This window comes from Lutjanus erythropterus, chromosome 6, assembly GCF_056507025.1.
Source record: "Lutjanus erythropterus isolate fLutEry1 chromosome 6, fLutEry1.hap2, whole genome shotgun sequence".
Classification (NCBI taxonomy): domain Eukaryota; kingdom Metazoa; phylum Chordata; class Actinopteri; order Lutjaniformes; family Lutjanidae; genus Lutjanus; species Lutjanus erythropterus.
This window is the reverse complement of record NC_139322.1, coordinates 42286846-42300841: the sequence shown is the minus strand read 5'-3', so window position 1 is coordinate 42300841 and position 13996 is coordinate 42286846. Positions and strand designations below refer to the sequence as shown.

Here is a 13996-nt window from a genome sequence, read left to right as displayed (position 1 = left end):
TGACTGGTGGCAGGGTGTGAGGGCCCATCCAACACTGCTTGCAGCTCTAATTTTTATATTTAATTTATAATGATTTCTTAAGTGCCATAATGTGTATTTCATGGTGTTGTGTTCAGGAACAGGTGGAGGGAGTCTTGTCTAGAGCTGCACAATATATCGTTTGAGCATCATCATCGCAATGTACATGTGCGCAACAGTCACATTGCAGGTCCTGCAATGTAGGAGGCAAATGAACTAAACGTGTTCTCATCTAATTTCAAGGGTACCTGACACACACTGCGTGCAGCAATCCACCAATCACAATCGTTCTTAATCAGTTTGCCAAAGCAGACCACGCCCCTGCATATGGAGTGAATCACAAGATCAGTGCAGGTTAATTATCCACAAGATGGCAGCAGTGCAGCATAACATAAAGTGCTATTCAAGTCATCTGGTGAAAATTCCTGTATTTTTTCATATCGCAATATATATCGCAGGATTAAAAAAAAATCGCAATGTAAGTTTTTTCCAATATTGTGCAGCCCTAGTCCTGTCTATTACTCACTGATTAATGCACTGATCAGTTTCTATTTGCGAATGGAACTTATTGATAGCTTTAATCCACATCCTATGGTTTTACCGAGTAAATTGAAAAAATAGATAATTACAACTGCTTTCATAAAATAATGAAAAGTGATTAAACACTGAAACTGACTTATTCTGGTGGTTGACTCCATAGTGCTGTTTCATAATACCAGATTACCAACACAACATTGCTTTGTGCTTTGTGTTCTGAACTTGATTCAATTTTGCAGCACACTAACGTCAAGATGAGGTCAAAGCTAAGATACCACAAAATTTGCTTTCGATATGATACCAAGTAATTTAAGGCCAGAATCACCAATATCGACACCGATACAGATAATTTTTATTGTTAAAAGTGGCTTATGTTTTTCATGTAGGGGAGAGCATTATTTACGTGGTGAATGCATCAATGGGCTAAATATACCTAACTGTAGACATCCTTTCTGTAACAGAACAGTATATTTCAGTGGCATAAATATTTATTTTAATGTCTTATGTTTAACCAGTCTGCTAAATAACAGCTATTCATGAGCAATAACAGTTTAAAAATGTGACAATCAATGCTGAAGATCCAGTTTGACTAAAACATTATCTTCCTCCCTGAGCCTCTCCTACAAAGACTACTCCTCCTCCTCCTCCTCCTCCCCTTTTGTGTTACACCTCCTTCTTGTTCCTTCTTGTAATGTTTGGTTCTGTGTTTGAACAAAGTTATTGCAAACATCCTTCCAACAACACATTTTCATGTCATGTCTCCAAATGAAGCTCCTTTTGTTCACCTGTCACTATGTGTTGTATCAAACTGGTTGGGGCTTGCACTGTGGCGCGCAGCGCGGCCATGATGCACGTGTTGTTTGAGTGCACATGACACAGACAGCACTGGAGGAGCAAAGAGCATGTGCTACACAACTCAATCTTGTTTGCACAGACAGCTCTGCTCTTTTATGGAATTAAAATGGTAAAACATAGAAGAAAAAAACTGAAACGGATCCTATTTTGGGTTCAATCCTATTGACGACAGAATCAATCTTCAAAAACAATAATGTAGTATTGGAAGGATCGATCCACCCACCCCTAGTCAAATCTTAGAATATGGCTGAGCGGGTATGGTCAGTGTGTTACAGGGATACTCAATGGTAGCGTCTATCACACAAATTTCTGGATAGTAAAGTTCTCATATATGCTGCAGTGGTTCTAGTAATGTTTGTTGAGGTGTACTGAAGTAGCGTGGCACATGACATGGTTAAGCCTTAGTTCAGTTTATCTTTTAAAAAAAGGGGATATAAAGAGTTTCAATAAACAATGTTTTTGGTTACTGTTTATGCCAGTCAGTGATCGTTTTCATTTTAGCTGAAAAAAAAAAACATGCAAAATAATAACAGTCAAGTGTCTTCGGTTTCAATAGTTAATCAACTGCATTTCCCTAATTACAGGAATAAATATATAATATACAGGCTACAGGAATAAATATTCACATCTATAATGTTTGTGCACTCTTGAAGTGTTTGTTTCACACCCAGCCTTTCCTCAGAGCTCAGGCTGAATGAGCGTTTATGTGAGTAACTGGATACTTCCACCTGATAGAAGAGTACACAGCTCAGATTATTTTCATATGTACAGTAGGCATCTTCTGCTTTCCTACATAACATGATTAAAGGGATAGTTCACGCAAAAATGAAAATTCAGTCATTATCTGTTCACCCTCATGTCAATTGAAGGTTGGGTTTATTTTGTTAGTCCGCAAAACACTGCTAGAGTTTCACAGGAAAACAGTGTTGCAGAATCTTCCAAACAATGGAAGTGAATGGTGACCAGTTTTCAAACATAAAAAAACAACCGGAAAAAAAACAACAACACATAAATGCCTCCACACTGCTCGTCTGGCATAATCCAAGTATCCTAAAGGCTTAAACATGTTGTTTGCACACCATCATATGTGCACATGAACATGGCTCCAAGCTAAGTATCTACAGTGAAGATCAAGATCTAAAAACATGGTGAAAATAACATCTTTTTTTGTATGTGGGTTGCACCAACTGGTCTTTACTAAGCCTTGTCCTAACTGCTAAGTCAGTTTTAGTTAAGAACAGTCTTTAGAATGGATTTAAATCAGTTGCATCGACCAGACTTAAGCTCAGTCTAACTCATGCCTGGTCTTAGCTAAGCAGCAAAGTGTGTTCATTTGAATGCCCACAAGAATATGGCTGTTGCCTAGCAATGTGCATTACTAGGATATTTTGTGAACAATATTTTGCTGTCTAGCTGATTTATAGCTATTCATTTTATCTGAGATAAAGAAAAGGCTATTTCACCTCACACTGAGGTAAGAAAACTACTGCAGCTGTATGGCCAGCACAAGAAAATGATGTCTGACATAATAACAACTAAAAAAAATCAGTCAACTTGGAGACAAATAATGGGGGACATAACATGTTATTCTGATAAAATACACAGACAGATGTTACTGAGCACATTGTTTTCCAATAGATTTTATCATTTAACTAGCAGCAGAAAATTTGTGTAATTTTGAGAATTGCTGGGTGAGGAGAAACTTAATGAACTTTGAGAACACTGTCTATAACAAATTTTTCATTTCATTTTTCATTTCATTCTTTTCTTTTCTGAAAATGGAATTTAATTCTTTTGTCTGATATTATGTCTGAATATCTTTAATTTCCCACCTGTATTGCTTTCATTTTCCACACAGTTCTATTGAATAACATCTGTTTGAGCCTTCATGGCACAGTAGAAGATATCTGTGACTAGAGGCTGTGTATCTGTATGAATCAGTCTAGATTTTGACTGCACACCTGCTCCTGACTAGGTGTAAAATTTACACTCCATCTTAGCAAGAAGAGGACTTAAGACTAGATGGTGCAACCATTGTAACTATTAGGTTGGACTTAAAATGTCAAGTAAAGAACAGCTTAGCTTAAAACCAGGTCTAAGTCTTGTTAGTGCATGTTGTTAGTGCCCCTGGAGGTCAAAAGATGTCCAAATTTGTTTATAACATGAAAGTTTGTTAGACTTGTAGATTACATACAACAACTTCCTGTTGACATGACATTCTGATCTCTTTTTTCACAACATTTAGTCCACTGATTGACTGAGTGAGTTCATTTTTGATCTCAGCTCAGTGTCCCTGAGAGACCTGATAGAACTGAAGAATCATATGTTGTTTTACCTCACTGATGATGTCATAGTTCACATGTTATGTTTGGATCTGTGACCTCATAGATAATGCCACAGTTGGCTCTTCCCCATTTTCTGTTTCAACCACTTCTTCCTCTTTGTCTTCATCCTCTTCCTCACCTACTTCTTTACCTCAACGTCTTCCACTTCTCCCTCATCTTCATCTTCTTCCTACTCCTTGTAATCCTCCTCTTTCTCTTCCCTCTCCTCTTCTTCTTCCTCTTCTTCTGCTCTCCTTCTCTTCTTCCTACTCTTTGTCTTCTTCATCCTCCTCTTCTTCCTACTGATTGTCTTCTTCCTTCTCTTCTTCCTCTTCCTTATCATCCTCTTCCCCCATTTACTGCCTCATCATCTTCTTCACTCTCTTCTTCATCCTCCTCTCTTCCTCCTTCTCCTTATCCTCCTCTTTCATCCCTTCTTCTGCCTCATCCTCTTCTTCCTCCTCTTGTTTCCCTTCCTTGTCCTCTTCTTCCTCTACCTCATCCTCCCTCCCTCCCTCTCTTCTTCCTCCTCTTTCTCTTTTCCTCCTCTTCCTCCTCCTCTTCTGCTGCTTATTTCTCCTTTTCCTCCTCTTCCTCCTCTTCCCCCCTTTCTCTGCCTCACCCTCTTCTTCTTCCTCTTCTTTGTTGTTATAGCCATAAATGCATATTAAGATATAACGTTTATCATGTATCTCCACTACCACCATTAACCAGTGACCTTCAGTATCCCATTTATGGTCAATTATACTGCCTGGAAATCTATTAAATAATATCATGACTCCTGCTGAGTGTGACGTTCCATGTGCAGAAAAGGCATAATCCCCCCATTGAAGTTTCCAAAATTTTTCATCAGTCATAAATGAATGAGTCTCCTGTAGAAAAACAACTTGTGATTTTTGATCCTTACAAAACAAAAAAAATGGCTTTACGCTTAGTACTATTTTTCAACCCCCTAACATTTAGTGACATAAAAGAAATAATGATTGTTTCAAGATGCGCTTAAACTTTGCTTTTTCCGTGCAGGGATGAACATGTACATAACATAATAACAACATATCACAAAACACAAAGAAAAAAACATACCAACTTCATTGTTGGAGTTGTAAAATGATGTTAAAAAAATTATTTATTTATTTATTTATTCATCAGGATTTGACTGATTTCTCCATCAAGTACAGGGGTGTTTTGACAGTTTGGACTGGGGGGGGCCTCAGTGGAGCGCTGGATTATTCAGGGGGGGCCTGATACTTTCCACTGCTGAGCGTCTGACAGTTTGTATGAGTGATCACAATCAATCAATAATAATCCAAACTGACTGTGTGCTGCAGAATGAACATGTTGAAGTTGTTGATTTCAGATATCGATGCTTCCACCTGCTGGTCGTCACTGCAGTGTTGCGTTCATCCTGTGTGGTGGAAAATAAAAACATATTAAAGTACTGCAGTATTATGAATATTCATACACTGTAAATACTAACATCAACTTTAATTACAAATACTAAGTTTTTATCAACTTGTTATTAACACTCATTTTAAATAAGTTACTTGTACTTTGGGGTCAAGAAGGCTGCTAAACTCACTGTACCTGAGTTGAGTTCACTTAAACAAACCAAGTACTGACAGGTTATGCTTTTTCAGTGATGAAATATAACTAAGTACATTACTCTTGTACTTAAGTATCCCACAAATTAGAGGTACTTTATATGCGTAGACTACTATCTGTCACTTCCTACTTGTAGCCTACTCCACCACATTTCATGGGAAAATTTCATTTTTAAGTAGGCAATAGTATAATTAACAAATTAAAAATTTTGTATGTAATTATAAATTATCATGTTTTGTCATAATCTAAACTAAGTGCAGCTAAAATGATCAGTTCATTAATTAATCAGAAAGCCATCGACTTTTGCCCTTTTATTTTACAGTCTAATATAAAAAATGATTATGAATATCATGCCACTTTTCTTAGGCATTATAATACCAACGTTTTTACACATGAATAGTCTTGTTTATAAGTTTTCTTTGGCTTGTTTTTGAACGTTTTCAGTGGACATCTTTTCAACAAAGAGAGAGAGAGTCGGATCTGCTTTCTCTGCCCTTGGTTGATCTGCTTTTTTCAACATTCATTACATGCATTACCTTACTCTTAAACACCTGGACACGCCCAACTGCTGATAGATGTTTCAACAGCAGTGGCCATCCTTGTCAGCCAGTGTATTACCATGATTCTTGAGTTTGCTACACTCATAGAAAAAAAGTCAGCAACTACATTGGTGTGGATCTGATGAGAAACTGGGTGGGGAGTTTGGGGATGAAGGGCGTTTATGTGGCTAGTTATCTGGACAGCACCGTCAACAGGGAGTCCAGTGTCTTTATAGATACATGAAGTGTTGATAAGAGTTTTGCACACTCAAGTAAACAAGTTAACAAGTAAACTTTTGTGAACTTAAAATTAGTCTAACTAATGTGCACTCACAATTAAATTAGTTCAACTATTGTAGACTAACAATAAAAAAGTTTAAGTTACTTTAAAATCTCAAGTTTATTTAATTTTTTTGAGGCAATGAGTTTGCATCATTTTTTTTGTGTACACCCAACTTATTAGATTTTACAGTGTACTTCCATCAGATACTGAAACACTGTTGGAAAATATTTTCTGTTTACTGTTTTTGTCAAATAAACATCCAGAATATTTCAAATCAGCCGAGTGTCATCAGTTTCAACGGTCAGAATCACTTCCATTAGTAATTATTCATATATAACATATCTGTAGCTGCAAGAACAATTCAGTCCATTTTCTGTTGCTGTGCTGTTGTGTTGGGACCTGTCTATATACTGATAACTAAGAGATTAATATTTGAAACCTTTACACTAAACATCTGTATGACATGTGGTCATTATTTTACAATATTTATAATGTTTGTTTTGCAGCTGATGTTTCCTTCAGAGGTCACTTAATCAGCACCTTTCAACCTTTAAAGTCCACAGAGGTGGAAAGTAACTAAGTACTTAACTACATGTTTGAGGTACTTCTATAGATTTAATGTTTTTCTTTTTACTTCACTGCATCTCATAGGAAAATATTTCACAGCTATAATTATATTTCAGAATAAGATACAACACAAAACATAAACATCAGTTAATAAAATATGATCAGTCAGTTTTATTTAAAGTGCAGGGTCACTGTACAGCGTGGACACAACACAGAGAAAAAAAATACACAGCAGAGAAATACAACATAATTTAAATAAAACAACCACATTAGAACATTAATGTTAAAGAGATGATGCATCACACTTTAACTTGTAATGGAGTATTTGTGTAATGAGGTACTGCTACTTTTACTTATTCAGAGCTCCATGTGGTAACCTGTGGTACACACTGGTTCCCAACCTGGGGTCTGGGTCCAGTTTCACAGTTCGTATACCTTTACCAAAGTCAAATTCAAGCACTTTTCAAGCATTTTCAATCATTCCCAGCTCCTTCCAGCTCTGGTAAATTACATATTTCTGTACAAAATTATTATTTGATTTGATTATATGATTATTTTCCCTCTTCATCACATTTTTTTTTACAAAACTGGTCACCATTCACTTCCCTTGTTGGGAGATTCTGCAACACTGTTTTCCTGTGAAACTCCAGCAGTGTTTTGTGGACTAAAAATCTAAACCTGACCTCCAATCAGCATGAGGGTGAGTAGATAATACCTGAGTTTTCATTTTTGGGTGAACTATCCCTTTAAACTCTCACCAGTGGTAAGTGATAGTTGGGCCACAGTTCTTCAACAAGATCTTTAGCTTGTGAGTAGTCATCATATTCCTCGGCAGGTATAATTGTAGGTCCTGTTCTAGGCCTACAGCAGAACTTGAGGTTCTCTCTCAGTCGGTCAGCATCAAACTCCAGAACCTACAACAGAAGAGGAGGACAAGTAGAACAACTGCTGGTTCTGTTAGCAGCCATGCTAAATGCTAGCTCAGACTATCATAGTTGGTTAACAGAATAACAGAATGTAGAAACACAAAACAATTCAGGACTATAAAGGAGATTTATATCTTTATTTTAAGATGAATGAATATCTGATCCTGTTCTTTCTGTTCTCATCGCCATCATTTCAATAGAGATACAAACTTTTATTTTTGAAAGCACTCAACAACTACATTTCCCATGAGACTCTGATAACATGCTTATCATGACACATGCAGATCCATGTGGGACATTCATACCCGTTAATCTTTAGAATAAGGACAGAAAAAAAAACACTTTTCTTCAAAGACTATAAAGAGGATGGGACTGTCAGTAAAGAATGAGAAGAAAGAAGTAAAGGTACATGTTCGTCCACATGCAGGGCGATGCCAACATGATCCCAAACATAAAACCAAGGTGGAAGTGCCACCTCCTCCACTTCCATCTGCTTCTCATCGTCTCTCTGGACAAACCTATATCTGCCAACACAACACAGAGAAAGAAAATATTTCATCCCTTTAACTGGTTTCAGCTGTTACTTCAGAAATACAACATTTTAATTCAATATCCCACTGACATCTGTAACAACATGAATAACATGTATATGTGGCCTCATTGTGTCTGTGGTTTGTTCACATGTCTGTAATAACAGCAGGACAGAGTTGGTTCTCTATTATTACCATCATGTCAAGACATGTCGGCTGTTTCAAACTGTGTTTCTGGTTCTTACCTGTGTGTCTCACACATGGACTCAGGCCTCCAGATGAAGTGGCCATCTCTGTAAGCACAGACAGCGTTTGGATTGTCAGTCAGCAAAGGATGGTCTGAAAGCAGCGCTTCATTGGCCGGGCTGTGGACCAGCACGGCGTACATGACTTCCTGTTTGAACAGAGAAGTCCTGAACACCCGCATGACAGGTGGAGTGCCGGAGCAAAACTGGAGACAATGAAAGAGGTTTTAATGTCAGACGCACTGCACGCTGTACAGTTCATTCATTAAAGACCCTGTAAATGTGCTGAACACTTCACCAGTTACCTCTAGAGCTGCTTGACAAAATTTTGCAGGTGTGACCAATTTATCATAAACTGCTATGGCAGGAAATAATAGAGCACACGGCCTGAGTTTTTTATTCTTCAAAGATTAATGTTTCGAGGCACACTGTGTCTTCATCAGAGTCAAAGTGCTGCAGTGTTTCTTTTCCTGAGAGAGTACCTTGCCCCCGAGAGCACAGGACAGACCTACGGTCCTTGTGAGTCGGTTGAAGCTCGTTTAATCTCCTTCTTCATCTAAACTGCAATCACTTCAATACATTGTGCAACTACAACTTTAGGTGACAGTCACACATCATCAACTAGGAGTAATTCTGTGTTCTTTTTGAGTCACAACCACATGGTGCAGGTTTTTACGATGATAAAAATCTAGTTCAGGTTAATTTCCTCAGTTTAATGAAAGTCATGTTAGACGTGACTTTAAACCTTCCTCTCAGACTTCCTGTTTGAACAAACCAGGACAGTAGCTGTTAGTGTAGTCCAGCATGACAGTAACCAGCAGACTATCAGCCAGTTGCACTTCTGAAAACTGCCAGAGACAGAGTCATCATTTTAGCTGACAAAATCCACCATCATCAGCCAGAAACGAGAAGCTGCGTTTGTCTACTTCTCTAGAATCAAAGACCTAATGTTTCAACAATTACTCCCAGTTTCAATGTTAAACCTGCCACTGTTGTTTAGAGGAAAGAGGGTCACACTCAGGATTGATACCATCCAACAAGAGTTTCACTTGATCATGTCTGATAAAAAATCACAAAACATTTGAGGCCATCCAGGCTTCATCAGTGAGCCACCGTTACCTCTGTAAACAGCATCTGTGCAGTGACAGAGGGGAAGGTTTGATAGGCGTAACAACAGTAACTAAGGAGGACGGGGCTTAGCAAAGGGTAAAGAACACAACCTGACCCTCAGTACCTGTTCACTGTAGGCATTCAGCACCTCCTCCAGGGGGAAGGTGAAGCGGTACGAGCCCAGTCTGGAGGTCTTCTCAAAGGCTGGAGAGGTGGCAAACTTCCAAAGGAAGCTCTGCTGCTTCTGGACCTGCTCCTCTGTCCGGTCGGGGTATTTCTGCTCCAGAAGCCTCCTCTCAGCTGACATTATCTCATCAGCTCCCACAGACAGACTCCACCACAGCAGAGAGCCGTCGTTTGGGTTCTTGAAGCCACTGTCCCTCCTGATGCCACATAATCCGTCTCCATTGGTGTCATGTTTTAGATGAGACACATGAAACTCTGGTTGGGGGGAGTCCGGGATGTTGTCTTTGAAGAGGTACGGGTTTCTCAAACCTCGAGCTTCCTTTTTCAAATCATTCAGCTTCAAGTGGTTTACAAAAAGATGTTCAATATATCCTCTTCTGTTGCGTCGGCTGTTCATGGTCAGAAGATGATGCACAATAAAAAGACAGATTCAAAGTTTCTACTGTCACTTTACTTTCTGTTCACTCTCCTCTGCTTTCAAGAGACCTGATCTCTGAACAGCTGAACAGAAAAATAAACCACACCCCTTTCTTCTTTTATGTTCAGCTGTTCAGAGATCAGGTCTCTGAACAGCTGAACAGAAAAATAAACCACACCCCTTTCTTCTTTTATGGTGTCATGACATAATTCTGAGTAAACTGTGGGAGTGATCATGTGACTAAAGAGAAGGACGGAGACAGGGCAAAGGTTTCCAGATGAGGAAGTTCATTCTCTCCTCTTCCTTCTTTCTTTCCTTCCTTTTTGTCTTTGACGTTAGTGTTCCTCACAGCTTCATTCAGAGACAGAGAGTTCACATGATATTTGGCAGCAGAAAGCAAACAGTTGGGAGCAGCTCCAAACAGAAAACAGGGTGGAGCTGCAGTCAAGGCCTCAGTGGAAGCGTCCGAACATCAGGCATGTTGACTGAACCTAACTGTGTTCTTGTGCTTTATGGACCACATGACTTTTGTATTTGTTTATAATGTTTATTTAGGTGAGAGTCCTTTAATAAGCCTCAAGATTTTTCTTTTAATATCTCACCTGCACAAATAGCCTCTGTTCTTTAGCTTGTTCTTTAGTTTCTGCAGCTCTGTTTTACTATGAAAAATAAGTCATGTAAAAAAAAATGACATGCCTTCATCTGTTGTTTAAAATTTAATAAATAAATAAACAAATAAATGTCAGGCGTGCCACACTCACTCACACTCACACATAAATAAATCAGAATGCAATGATTTGTAAATGAGTAATGAGTAAATTGTATTTCAGTATGTTTCAGTGTTTCAGTGTATTTCAGTGTTTCAGTGTGTTTCAGTGTGTTTCAGTGTATTTCAGTGTATTTCAGTGTTTCAGTGTGTTTCAGTGTATTTCAGTGTTTCAGTGTGTTTCAGTGAGTTTCAGTGTATTTCAGTGTGTTTTAGTGTATTTCAGTGTGTTTCAGTGAGTTTCAGTGTATTTCAGTGTATTTCAGTGTGTTTCAGTGTATTTCAGTGTGTTTCAGTGAGTTTCAGTGTATTTCAGTGTGTTTCAGTGAGTTTCATTGTATTTCAGTGTGTTTCAGTGAGTTTCAGTGTATTTCAGTGTGTTTTAGTGTATTTCAGTATTTCAGTGTGTTTCAGTGTATTTCAGTGTTTCAGTGAGTTTCAGTGTATTTCAGTGTGTTTTAGTGTATTTCAGTATTTCAGTGTGTTTTAGTGTATTTCAGTATTTCAGTGTGTTTTAGTGTATTTCAGTGTTTCAGTGTGTTTCAGTGTATTTGGGGTGGACCTGTGGAATGGGCTAGCACAAATAGAAATCAATTTAAATTAATTTTATATGATGAACGGTTGTTTTAGTGGAGTGCATATTTATTTTGTAACACTGGGTGGATACTTGGAATGTAAATAAACTGGGTTTATTACTTATTTATTTAATTGGGTAGTATAGTTGTATATTACCTGTAAATAAATGTGGGAATTTCTTGAAATAATATATGAGTTATAAGAAGAAATGTAAGAAAGGGGTAGGGACATATACGTTTTACTTCTACCTACTCTTTTTTGGACACTGTTATCGTTGTCTTGTGTGCTTGTTTTTATTATGGTTTTTATTTTGGTTTGAAATAAAGTAATTCATTCATTCATTCATTCATTCATTCATTCATTCATTCAACTTCTGCTGTTGTTTTTTTCTCTCTACAAAGTAATATTACAGCAAACTGTTGCAACATGTCAGTCTCTGGTACATTATCTTAAACTGTTCCTTTTCTTTGCACTGTGTCCATCACGTCTTGGGCTTTTTCTTCTCCAACTTTTGTTCTGATTGACTGCATTTCTCCATCACATAATGTTGTAACCCCCATATTCTATATTTGCTGTTACTAAAGGGTTAACCTATTGAGTGTCAAATCACCTGTCACCAGCAGAGGGCGGTCCTGCGCTGTTGTAACTTCAGTGATGAGAAAAAATTCCCTTCATTGCGATGCTGCATAGAGGAGCTGCAGCTCATTTGGTCAAACTACAGGGAAATAGATGAAGATATTTACTCAATTCTTACCAAGAGTTGTGGACAAGATATTTTTCTATTAGTAACTCAAGTACTGCATGTGAGAGCCCAGTTCCTAGTGATTTTCCTGATGAGAACTCCAGTGAGTTTCATTTAACTGAACATGCTCATTAGCTTGTCATCTTGTTAGCTACAATGAATGTGATATTAGCAGTGAACAATATTACATGTTAAGATCATATATTATTACAAAAGAACAATCAGAGTGATATGGAATTGTTATGAAATGCTTACATATTGCATTTGGCTCATTCTGTGGTATCTGTGTTTTGCTAAATAGAGCATTTAGCTAAATTATTATGTTCTGAATGTGTTTTACTGAAGTAGTACATTAGTAGTAGGCATGCCACGATTCACTCAACTCACGATACAATTCGAATCGTGATTCGAATCATGTACAACACAAAATTAATTTACAGGCAAATGACTGATTTTTTTATTTTTATTATTTCTCTTACACAAATCCAGCCTTTTCCTTTTTAACAATACTGTAGTGTTTTCTCTTATGCTCTTTTCAATACAGTAGATTAGAACTAGCAGCAAATGACAAAAAAAAATTGTATCAGTTCTCTTCTTTTTTTTTACAATACTGTTTTTTTCTTATCCTCTTTATAAAAATGTTTCCACACCTCGGACTTGAAATTGCTCGGTGCTTCCGCAATTTCAACCTCGCTTTCGAATTCGACCCCCGCCATGACTCACGCTTTTCTTTTCTTTCACTCGCTCTCTGTTCGCTGGCCGCTTCACTGTTTGTTTGTAACCTGTATAGGCACGCTGCACACCCCGACTTCCTGTTGTAGCTGGAGCGGCGCTAGCACGTCACACGTAGCGCCGCATATAGTGACGTTGAACAAGAACGTAGTTTAACTCGAGTGCGCCCTCTGCTGGCCTGGACGCCACATCGCGATTTATGGTTTAATTAAATCGATTCGAATCGTATTTAAATCGATTTTTTCAAAAATCGCGGCATGCCTAATTAGTAGACAAATAATACGTTCATTTCATGTTGTTAAAAAGGACTAGCCTACAGTTTATCATATGTTTGATATATAACAATTTATTAACCCATTCAGGGAAGTCATTTATATTAAGAAAAAAATGTGAAACTGGCATTGCTTAAGTTTTTACCATTATTTGGTTTTGTCAGTGTAAATTAGTCTATTGTGACTTGTCAGACAGACTCAAATGGAGCACTGCTATACTGTGGTGTGATTTGAACAGTTATCTCATAGCCATGGTTAATGGTTTTAAATGTGTGACTGTGATTTATTGAGAAAGGTATCTTACAGAAAGAGAATATAAATGGATGTGCTTGATTATGTTGTTCTGTACTGCTACGTGCAGATTGGTTTTTATCCTGGATTTGGTTTGGTCCCATACCATGCTGATGTCGACGGTGAGCCTATCCCAGTGAGCGACACTCCACAGGGGAAACATTTGGATGCAGTGTGTCCAGCTGCTTTGGATTCCATTCTGCAGGGTGACTGAGCTGATTCACATATCAGGACTTCAAATTCTGGATCTCAGATAAAGAACACTTACGAGTGTTTTTTTTCTTTACTACTCAGGTAGATTGACTCTATTTTTCCAAAGACACACCAAGGGACGATTTATTTATTCTTTTTTTTTTTCTCTTTTTTCATTTTTCTATACAGAGAACAGCTACAAAGAGCTCTATTTTATTTTGGGGTACTTTTGCTCACAAAAGTAAAAGATCTTGGTGGATTTCTGTTGCAGAGATTGTGTAAGAA

At 37.8% G+C, this 13996-nt stretch overlaps 1 protein-coding gene across 1 annotated transcript; it reads right to left on the bottom strand.

Moving 5' to 3' along the window:
* Positions 1-7297: 7297 nt before the first annotated feature.
* LOC146326225 (uncharacterized) lies at positions 7298-10243 on the bottom strand. The gene is made up of 4 exons (XM_084721990.1): positions 9661-10243; positions 8427-8632; positions 8025-8175; positions 7298-7639 (listed from the first exon to the last, which is right to left on the bottom strand). Exons 1-4 carry the CDS (start codon positions 10117-10119, stop codon positions 7472-7474), a joined length of 984 nt encoding a protein of 327 aa, XP_084578116.1. The 5' UTR covers positions 10120-10243; the 3' UTR covers positions 7298-7471.
* Positions 10244-13996: the final 3753 nt, after the last annotated feature.

Excerpts from the sequence above, each read along its gene's own strand:
- LOC146326225 (XM_084721990.1), bottom strand. The coding sequence starts at position 10,119 with ATGAACAGCCGACGCAACAGAAGAGGATATATTGAACATCTTTTTGTA. Across the intron at positions 8,176-8,426 it reads TCCATGTGTGAGACACACAG|ATATAGGTTTGTCCAGAGAG; the intron begins GTAAGAACCAGA and ends TTGTGTTGGCAG. Across the intron at positions 7,640-8,024 it reads CTTCTCATTCTTTACTGACA|GTTCTGGAGTTTGATGCTGA; the intron begins GTCCCATCCTCT and ends CTTCTGTTGTAG.